General features: G+C 36.4%; 1 protein-coding gene across 5 annotated transcripts in view; it reads right to left on the bottom strand.

Annotated features, from left to right (window-relative positions):
* Nucleotides 1–1550: 1550 nt before the first annotated feature.
* Nucleotides 1551–10390, bottom strand: part of PTPN3 (protein tyrosine phosphatase non-receptor type 3) — a 442179-nt gene continuing 433339 nt past the window's right edge. For all 5 annotated transcript variants that reach the window (XM_073587741.1, XM_073587742.1, XM_073587740.1 and 2 more), the window contains one exon: nt 1551–9079. In XM_073587741.1, coding sequence (XP_073443842.1) covers nt 9002–9079 — 78 coding nt within the window. In that variant the 3' untranslated portion in view covers nt 1551–9001. The remainder of the gene's footprint in view (nt 9080–10390) is intronic.

Below are 10390 nucleotides of genomic sequence, written 5' to 3'. Positions count from 1 at the left end.
AGAATGAACAAAAAACAGCAGTTCATATATTTTTTTACGCTGGTTTGTGTGTGGTAAAATTGATAAGGTGGCTTTATTCTTTAGGTCAGTATGATTACAGCGATATCACATTTATTTTTTTTCATGTTTTGGTGTTTTTGCACAATAAAAACTATTTTATAGAAAAAATAATTATTTTTGCATCACTTTATTCTGAGTGCTATAACTGTTATATTTTTCCACAGATGAAGCTGTGTGGAAGCTTGATTTTTGTGTGGGTCAAGATGACTTTTTCAAAGATACCATATTTATTTACATTAGCCATTTTGATTGCGTTTTATTCCATCTTTTGTTCAGTGGTATGATAAAGCATACTTTGTTGCCTCGTTTTTTTTTTTTACAGTATTCACTGAAGGGGTTAACTAGTGGGATAGTTTTATAGGTCGGGTCGTTCCGGAAGTGGTGATACCAAATATGTGTACTTTCATTGTTTATACTTTTTCGTAGAAAAATATTTATTAATTGGTACAATATATCTATTTTTTTTATTATTATTTTGCAATTTGTTGTTTAATATTTTTACAACTTTTTTTTTTTCATTTTTTTACTTTGTCCCACTATGGGACTTTCACTTTTTTTCAACCTGAGCGCTTATAAAGCATATGAGTAAAATATACTGGGCAGAAAATTAGAGAGAGAGGAAAGAAAAAAAGAAAGTGCTACCTAAGCGCAATAACTATAACCTACAATATAAGAGATAAGTTTGCTCACCTGAGCAGGTTGTGCAGATTACACACAATGCTAGTAATGATTTTAGACGGATCCTAGGAACCCTCATATGGCACGTAGCACATCAGAAGACCGTGGCAAGAAACTTTCCTGGCCCATAACTTGCTCCACATGAGTGGAGTGAAGGTGAGAAAAGATGATGGTGCTTCCATTTGTAAAGGGGTAATCCAGGTATTTGCTTCAGTCAACAAATTTGATGGGATTTTCATCTATAAGAGGACAATCTCTGTAACCGTGAGTAGATTCAATATTTCTACGGTATAGTTGCGATCGCTATTGGCTACGCCATATATACAAAAATTAAAAATTCCTTAAAAAACATTTAATTTAGGAAAATTAAAATTAACTGAGAGGTTGAACAAAAATTGAAGCATAACAAAACGTGTTTCTGCCAAATAAGCCTTGATCAGGTGTATTACATGAAAAATATTTAAACCTGTCTTCATTACTTGCTGGTGTGGTTTGCTCCATTAGGGTATCCAAACACTGGTAGTCTCACTTTTAGGGATCCAAGTTACAGGTCAGTGTTGAGCACCCTAATGGGACAGAGGGTAAAAATAGACGCTATATAATTAATATTTGAATTTCGTATCTGGGTTATCTAACAATACCACTAGACTGATTCAACTGTCAAATTTAACAGTCCCATGTAAAGTCCTTTCACCTGTACTTAGCCGGGATAGGCAATGACAGCCACGATTGCAGGGCATCAGACACATGAATTTATATGACGCCTGTATATCTGTCTTATCAATGGATTAGCAATAATCACGCATTACCAATTTACTTATCAAACAAAGGTTTTATTTTATTAGCAGCTCGTAACCAGTGATGTGAATCATGTTTCTATGTATTCAATACTGTGCTAAAGTCAAAAATTGTACAGAAAGATTCTTATCTAAACTTATAAAATCAAAAGGAAAATTTATTTGAAAAAAAGTGTCATAAATTAACTTTGAAAATATTACACCAATTTACATTTCAATGTTTTTGATATTTAAAAAATACATTTGCTAATCTGGCCATTGTCTTGTCAGATTCACATATATCTACCTTGTGTTGACAAATAATTTACACTTGTACATAATAGCAAGGATGGTGCAGAAAAAAAGTCATTTTGATATGTCTGGGGAAAGGTGAACAATTACAGATAAGGACTACATAGACAAGATACATTTCTAACACATGACAGATAATGTAAATATAATATCTATCTTGCAATGGAAGATATGTAATACAGGAGAAAACAGCAAAGCCCGAATGTTAAAAAGCAAAGTATTTTAAGTATTGATAGCTAACCATGATGCAGCCCAATATTGTACTCCACCTTGTCTACATTACACGTTCATACACTGTATGCCCCACCTGTCAACAGCATAGCCTGTCTGCTTCTATACTGTGCATTACTAGAGTTAGTATGATGAAAAAAAGCAATGAATCACTATATACATTGTGTATTTTACAAGTTTTATAACATTTCTTAAATATAACTCTAAACCATCCCCAGAAACAGCAATTTATGTGTAGATAATTAAAGTGTCGTGAACACTTGGGACTTAATACAACTTGAGCCCAAGGTTACAAAACAAATTGGATTAGTGCATAATATTTCTTTTCAGTGAGAATAAAAATTATGACATTAAATTCAAAAATACATGTGGCTTAAACGACAGAGCAATAGAGAGGTTGCCTTAGATTAAAAAAAAGATCTTTTCTCCCCATAAACTGTGCCATGATTACTCATGCTTGATAGCTAGTATATCAGTCCCACAAGGATTAATATGGCTGAGCTGCAACTTGTGGAAGAGTGGAGTCATTTTTAATTATTATATTTTTTACTTTAAAGAAGTATTCAAAGACTATATTTTTGACCAATCCATTAGATAGGTCATCAATATTAGATTGGTGGGAGCCCAACAACCATCACCAAACAGCGATCATCTGCCCTGGGAGCAACAGAATATAAACAAAGCACAAGGCCAAAACAACATGGCTCTACACACTGTTTAGTCACCACTGCCAGGTACTGTACTTTCTCTCCTACTCAAGAGAAGGTGGAGTACCCTGGAGCGGACAATAAATGTACAGGGCTCCGTGGTATGACCCCATATATTATTTGCATCCAGGCTTCACGGAGCAGGTGACAGCTGATTGGTGGGGTTGTCGGACCACAACCAATCTGAAACTGATGACCTATCGTTTGGATAGATCATCAGCAGGTTAGGCCTGGCCAACCCCTTTAATAAACCTTGTTAAGAAAGCAAATAAAAGTTTTCATATAGTTTTGAATGCTGGCTTATATGTCTTGACCAGGCATGTTATGAGGTATATATAATTGACAGAAAATAACATGGCAGAAAAAAATAAAAACATTTTCAATCTATAAAACAGTAGTCTTACAGACATTGGTTATTAGAACATATATATTAAATATGCATCTTCGTTATTTCTCCACTACTAAGAAATCCTGGGCTATAAAAAATGGACTAAAACTTCAAAGCTGGCATAAAGCACAATTAAATTATATGGCTACAACAATAGTGAGGATAGACAGTAGAATGTCAGGCTCAAGTTAGTTAGAAATCGGAAATGTTGTCCAAGCAATGCAGTGCTTTACTAAGTGAGAATCACAGCAGATGCAGGACCAGCCATATTGCGTATATGTGCTTGAGTAGGTTAAACATTCCACATAGTCATTTAGAATATTTACATACTATAAAAACTACAAAATAGAAAATGTTTTTTCTCACCTTGATTTCTATTTTTGGCAATATGTCTCAATGATGAAGTACCGTATCATACATTTTAATGTATGCTAAGGATGTACAGTGTCTCAAAAATTATTGCAATGATAGATTAAGTATTGCTTCTTGGTTGGCTGGCAGCCACAGTTTTTGAACATGGAATGTTTTCTTATATACATTTTCTTGCTCTAGAGTATCAGAACATCTCTCCTTTCATGAAACAAAATAAAATGCTCATATGTGAGGGGATATTCACAGAGCCGCTATGCATCAGTATTTCTGGAAGCCACTACCTTTTAGGCTGTGTGCACACGCTGTGGATTTTGCTGCGGTTCCGCAGCGGTTTTGGCCGCTGCAGACCCGCAGCAGTTTTTGCTGCGGTGTACAGTACCATGATTCCCTATGGGAATCAAAAACCGCAATGCAGACGGTGCGGAATTTTCCGCGCGGATTATCTGCGGTTTTCAATCCGCAGAAATTGACATGTCAATTCTTTCTGCGGATTCTGCTGCGGTTTGCCATCTCCTCCATTGAGGAGATGAAAAACCGCAGGGCAAAACCGAGAGCAATCAGCAGGTAAAACCGCAGGTATTTTGACCTGCGGTTTCACCTGCGGATTTTACAAAATCCGCACCTAATCCGCAGCGTGTGCACACAGCCTTATTTTTGTGCAGACAAATAATGGACTTTAAAGTGTTAATCAGGATTTTAGAATGTATGAGCTACTCTTAGCCCATCAGCATTCGATCATCGGGAACTGACATCCAAGTGTGGGTGGTGTTTGTGTTTGGTATTGCAGATCATTTTATTATTGCCAAAAGAGCTAAAAAACATTTCACGTCAAGTTTCAGTCTTAGAGTATGTGCACAAGGTGTCATTTGGACGCTGGTCAAGTCGCCGACTTTTTGCAGGCCAAGATGCCCATGGTAGTTGGTGGCTTTGCTGTCATTCTTAAGGTGGCTTCATCACCAGCGTCTTTCATTCTATAGAGTGAAATATAGTGAGCAGGCACCTTCTTATCGGAAGCTGTCCTGAGAATGAGAATGTCACTTCTCTTAATTGTTTGAGGGTTTCTGGAATGCTCCTGAAAAGAGATACCAAGTACACAAAGGGAGGTATTTCTAATTAAAGATTTGAAATTGGTGACATATATAATGCTTTATTTACACTATTTTGTTCTTTAAATGTGTGCCCATCACATGTATCAACCATTTATCCTCTTAATGTTGTGAGGCAGTGATTCGTGTTACATGTAGGGGTTGCTGTGTGTTCCCCGCAAGATGCGCACAGAGGTGTATTGAGGCCATGAGAGTGCATTGTAGTCACAGACGTAGCTGTGGTTGCAATGCAGATTAAAGTGAGTATAGGTCTCGGATATACTAGTTGTCAAAGGCAGATTTAGGGAAAACCTGCTCTGGGTTTTGGTGTTTTGAAACAGACTGCAGGATGTTATTGGTGCAGTCCGTTTCATTCCTGGCCTGGGTTTTCCATGTGGTGTAAGGCCACAGGTTGCTAGTTAAAAACCCTGCAGTGTAGGGTTTGGGTTTGTCAGGGCCAGAGTCAGTTGGTGTTTGATAGAGTGCAGAGCAGTCGGCTTTGCAGAGCTCCACCTGTGTGAGGCAACACAGGCTGACGCCAAGGCAGCTGAAGGCCTGGCACCCACAGCGTACACAGTGGTGCAGTCGCCCATGGCAAATGGTCTGAAGAGGAGGACTGGCGTGTTTAGTGACTGTAATCCAGAGGATATTTACCCCAGCTGCGATCCGGAGGATATCGTGTGTTGTGTTTTGCTGAGTTGAACATTAACGCCAAGGCAGCTGAAGGCCTGGCACCCACAGCGTACACAGCGGTGCAGTCGCCCATGGCAAATGGTCTGAAGAGGAGGACTGGCGTGTTTAGTGACTGTAATCCAGAGGATATTTACCCCAGCTGCGATCCGGAGGATATCGTGTGTTGTGTTTTGCTGAGTTGAACATTAACGAGACGTTTTGCTTTGAACTTTGCTGGGTCACTGCCTCATCACTGCATAAGTGTGCTACCGCTGCACTACATTGTATACATGGACCATTTTTCATAGTCATCCTTGCTCTAGAAATAGTCATCCTTGCTCTAGAAAGCGCTGATAACTCTGAGAAGTGCTTTACCCAACATTTATACAAGAAATCTGGTGTAAAATGCTTTGAAGTCACAACAATTTTATGCACAACAGAATCGCACCTTTTGCAACTTTTAGCATTTCCATGCCAATTTTGGACAGCATTCTCAAAATGAGAGAGGCTGGGGAGGAACATGTGTATGACATCACAGCTTCGTTAGTTCAGACCTCATGCCATGACTGTTACTCCAGTACCTGACTTCAGTAAGATTTGTGGACAGGAAACGCACACCACTTTTCAGATGACATGTGCCTCTTAATGAATCAGGTTCCTATGACTCCAGCATGCCTCCTCAAGACTGGTGTGAACAACACTATTCTTGATGAATCGGGGTCTATGTTCTGCACCATTCAGATGAACAGTCTGTATGTGTCACACAGTACGGAGATGTAGGATACACCTTGAGTGTGTATTATATTTCTGTACTATTGATGAAAGAGAAATGTACTTTCCAGTCACCAAAGAAATTTAGTTAAACAGGATGTCATTACTAATGAAGCAATATTTTACTTACAGTAATTCACAGAGCTTTTTTCCAGGCATATTTAATCTGTTACAAAACTTACTCATTTACTATTAGCTATTCTGTGGCTTTTCATCACTAGAAAAATGTTTTAGATTTCTTTTCTGCCCTCATGAAAACTTATATTTATCACAAATCAACTCACACTGTATTTTATATGTAGCTCTTTTTAAAGCTTACTATATATGTATTCACAGTGAATCCTTTGATTTTTACAATCATGTTTTAAAAACTTTAAAGAAATTTATATATAGTTTTCTTGGGGAAAAAAAAGAAGATTGGTTCAATACATGTTTTTCATTCTTTCGACTGAATCTTAGTTCCGATCCAGAAGTAATAAAAACATAATAAATTATATATATATAGGATGGATGTTGCCACTTACATATATTCTTTCAAGCACAGTAGTACCAGAGGGTAAATTATTAAGGACACTTTGCTTAGCCATATCATAACATGGCAATACAGTGGATTTCTGGGCACAATTACTGGCAGTTTAAGAAGCTTCCAAATATTATGGATATAAATTGTAGATAATACATAATTTACAAATAAAATATACAATTGACAAGATATTTTTATAGAAAATATCACTATTTTTAAAATGCAAACATCAGTTAACATTTCATCAAGTTTCCATTCTTCTAACAGACAGTGCTGAAAACGGTTTGTTGTGCTGTACTATCTAGTGATAAAATGGACATGTGAGCCTTCACCCACATGTTAATAGTGTCTCATTTTTTTGTTTTTTCCTAACATTGTTTTGGGATATATATTATTGATTTAAGCTACTCATATATTTTTGAAGGTGTGTTCCAGAAATAACTCTACATAAAAAAGATCAAACATTCTTGAACTCATAAAGTCTGGAAATAAAGAACATTTCTAATGCTGCATTTTAAGGCAAATACATTTGCTTGTAAGCTGGCATAGGATGATGTCATGAGTCTCCAAGGTCAAAAACAAGTTCTTGGGGGGACTCGCATATTGTAACATGTAGAAGGGACAGGTTCTTTAAAAATTGGCATAAGGCTTTGTTTACACTGACACTGGTTCTGTTAAATCGGATTTCGGTTGGACTTTATCAGGATAGCGTAGGAAAAGTGTAAGATTCGTACCCAGTCATCTGTCATGTCATTATATATGATTTGGTCATAGGTCATGTAAAAAAAGATAGTTAGGATTTCAGTGTGAACAAAGCCTTAACGCTAATTGCAGTTTTCTGCTACGTTTAGTATTTCAAGCTTAAAAGTCATTTCCTGAAATGTAGTATATGAATTAAATGTACTGAATGCTAAAATCACTGACAGAAATATTCAAATATTTGTTTACAAAGATTAGACAGCATTGTGCCAATATAATCTTGTTCTGCTCACCGTTTATCTTCGTACATTTTACATCTTTTTAGAAAGTAGTTTTAGTTTTTAAAGCGGATCGGGCACAACATTTCACAGAACAACCTGCACACATTTTTATATAGATCTTAGACCTGTGGAGGCGGCTGGAATTACTTTTAAAATTAACTGAAGAATACCTGTATAACCCTTTGTGAAAATAGCCCTGCCTGCCTAGTAAGAGCGTCATTTATTGATGGACTGTATGCCGTTAGTATTGTACAAACTGTGCTTAGGGAGAACATCTGCCCAGACGTTGGTGGGAAGTCGAGCTTGTGCTACATCAGTGGGCTTTTAAGGCATCGCTTGGTAAATGTATGAGCGAATTTCAATACTTGTTGTCAGAACAACAAATTTAGGAAAGATACAAAACTAAAGTTCTTTAAAAATCCCCACACTTAAAGTGGCTGTCCACTTTATTTAACCCTTTTTTTTCTAGGCATGATTTGTAACATCAGTGTGTTAAATGTTCTTTTCCTTTGCTAAGTCTAGTGTTCCAAGGATGATTGGACCAGACCTATCCATTAGCCATCTCCAACAGAAAAACAAGATTTTAATGTACAGTATATTTCAATTGAAGGAGGCTGACGGATACGTCTGGTCATATGAACTGCAATAAGCTACCATTTTGAGAACAAGAGAACTGTACAGTCTTTAAGGAAGGCTGCTATGAAGAGTGGACATTGCTTTACCAAGAAGATCACATTACCAAGTGCCATACAACTATTTCCCCAACAAATCTGGTAAAATAGAGACAAAGACAACAACCCATTTAAGTGTGATCGCTCCAGCAATTCTGTATGATCAAAGAAAAGAGCTTATTAAAATCATGGGCAACTGAAATATATTCATTGCATGCTCTGCCGCACATTTCATCGTCAATCAAAAATGCAACAGAATTTGTCATTATTAAAAATTACAGAATGAGATATTTTTAAAACCGAAACTACAATTGTGCCGTTTGTACCATAGCGATATTCTAAATAAATATTATTAAATTACAGAGCTTATAAAATCGGAAATACATAGTGGCACGTTAATCACACCTTTCTTTTGGCACCCTGGAAACCATTATATACTTATATATATTTTTATATCTCTCCATACTAGTTTACATTCCACTGGTTTATGCTGCCTACACTGCAGTGTCTGTTTGTACAAAGGATAGTGGATTTACATCAGGATAATTATTCTAAGGCATAACAAGGCGTTTGCTAGTGTTATTGTGATGATACAACTCTGAAAATTATGAATGATTTATACACATTTTTAGACCAATATACACAACATATTATTTACATATACACAGACATAGGTTAAAACGCTGTACTGAAATTTAAAATGCCACCGATGTGCTCTTCTTCAGACATTCTGTTGCTCTTTATGGAAGCCCCTTTGATATGAGGGTTAATTAGATCAACTGTTCTGCAATGGTTGCACTAAACCGTCTTTGTAAACACGGAGAATGGCTTCACAGACAAACTTGTATTGGCTCTGTGGAACAAGAGAAAAACAAAAAATATTAAACTTTTTATTTTGAAATTCCTTAACATTAAATATAAGGAAACCTCTAAAGCCTTATTCATGCAACAGTATTGCGTGTCAATTCATTGGAGTGATTCACACATTTGTTTTTTACCGGATTTTTACTATTCCATTAAACTCCATGCATATTTTATGGTCTGTTTTTGTGTATTAGGACAGGCCAATGAAACAGCACTCAAAACCATCCAAATACTTTTTATTTTCCATTTTATTTACTTTTTACAGATGCAAAAATGGACATGGTCATATGTGTAAAGTCTATGATTTTGGCTCAGATTATCAGGAAAGAGTGTAATAAAATCATTCGTTATCCTAAACTATATGGACTTACAAAAATTACTGAAAAAAATTGATTACATTGAACAGTACTGCAAATTTTTCATGCATTTTTCTGGTGTGTTTTTCTTTCTTGGAAGAACAATCTTACCTACATACACCATTATGCTTATTTTTATGCTACAACATATTTTGTTATTCATAAATTCATCTAAAGTGAAAAGAGAATTTAAATATACTGAATATCAGCTAATGAAAATCAGACATTGCTCTTGAATTGTCGTTCAACAAATTAGTTTGTTTTCCAAAATATATGAAAATGGCTTAGGGAAAAATGATGATACCTCTAGAAAAAAAAGAAAAAAAATTGACCTTAGGCCTGTTTCACACTTCCGTTTTTGTGTCCGCCAAACGGATCCGTTTCCGTTTTTTTGACGGAAACTGATGCAAACGGATCCGTTTTTTTAAAAACTGATCCGTTTTTTTGACGGATCCGCGGTAACCGTAATGGAAGTCTATGGGACAAAAAAAACGGATCCTGCAAAAAATGGCGGATCCGTTTTTTTACGGAAAACAACGGATTTTGACGGATTTGAAAAAACGGAAGTGTGAAACAGGCCTTAGAGACATGTTAAAAGTAGATTATTTACTTACCGTAAAATCTGTTTCTCGTAGTCTTTATTGGGGGGTCACAGAACCATGAGATAGTGTGCTGCCACCTTGAGGCTGACAATATTAGTGCAAATTAAATAGAATTGGCTCTTCCACAGCAGACTACACTGCCTGGCGGATAAAGATTCCTCAGTTTTGTTAGAAGGAAGTAAGAGAAGAAAAAACTTAAGGCAATAAGAAACTGATTGCCCAACCAGGCAACCATCGGAGGGAGCTGTGTCACCCAATCAAGACTACATATTTTACGGTAAGTATAAAATAAAGTTTTCTCGTTCGTCTTATTGGGGAATACAGAACCATGGGACGTCCTAA

The sequence above is a fragment of the Dendrobates tinctorius genome, unplaced genomic scaffold (genome assembly GCF_039654945.1).
Source record: "Dendrobates tinctorius isolate UK_male_01 unplaced genomic scaffold, ASM3965494v1 ptg000102l, whole genome shotgun sequence".
Classification (NCBI taxonomy): domain Eukaryota; kingdom Metazoa; phylum Chordata; class Amphibia; order Anura; family Dendrobatidae; genus Dendrobates; species Dendrobates tinctorius.
The sequence above is the reverse complement of the archived record's forward strand: the minus strand, read 5'-3'. Positions and strand labels throughout refer to the sequence as shown.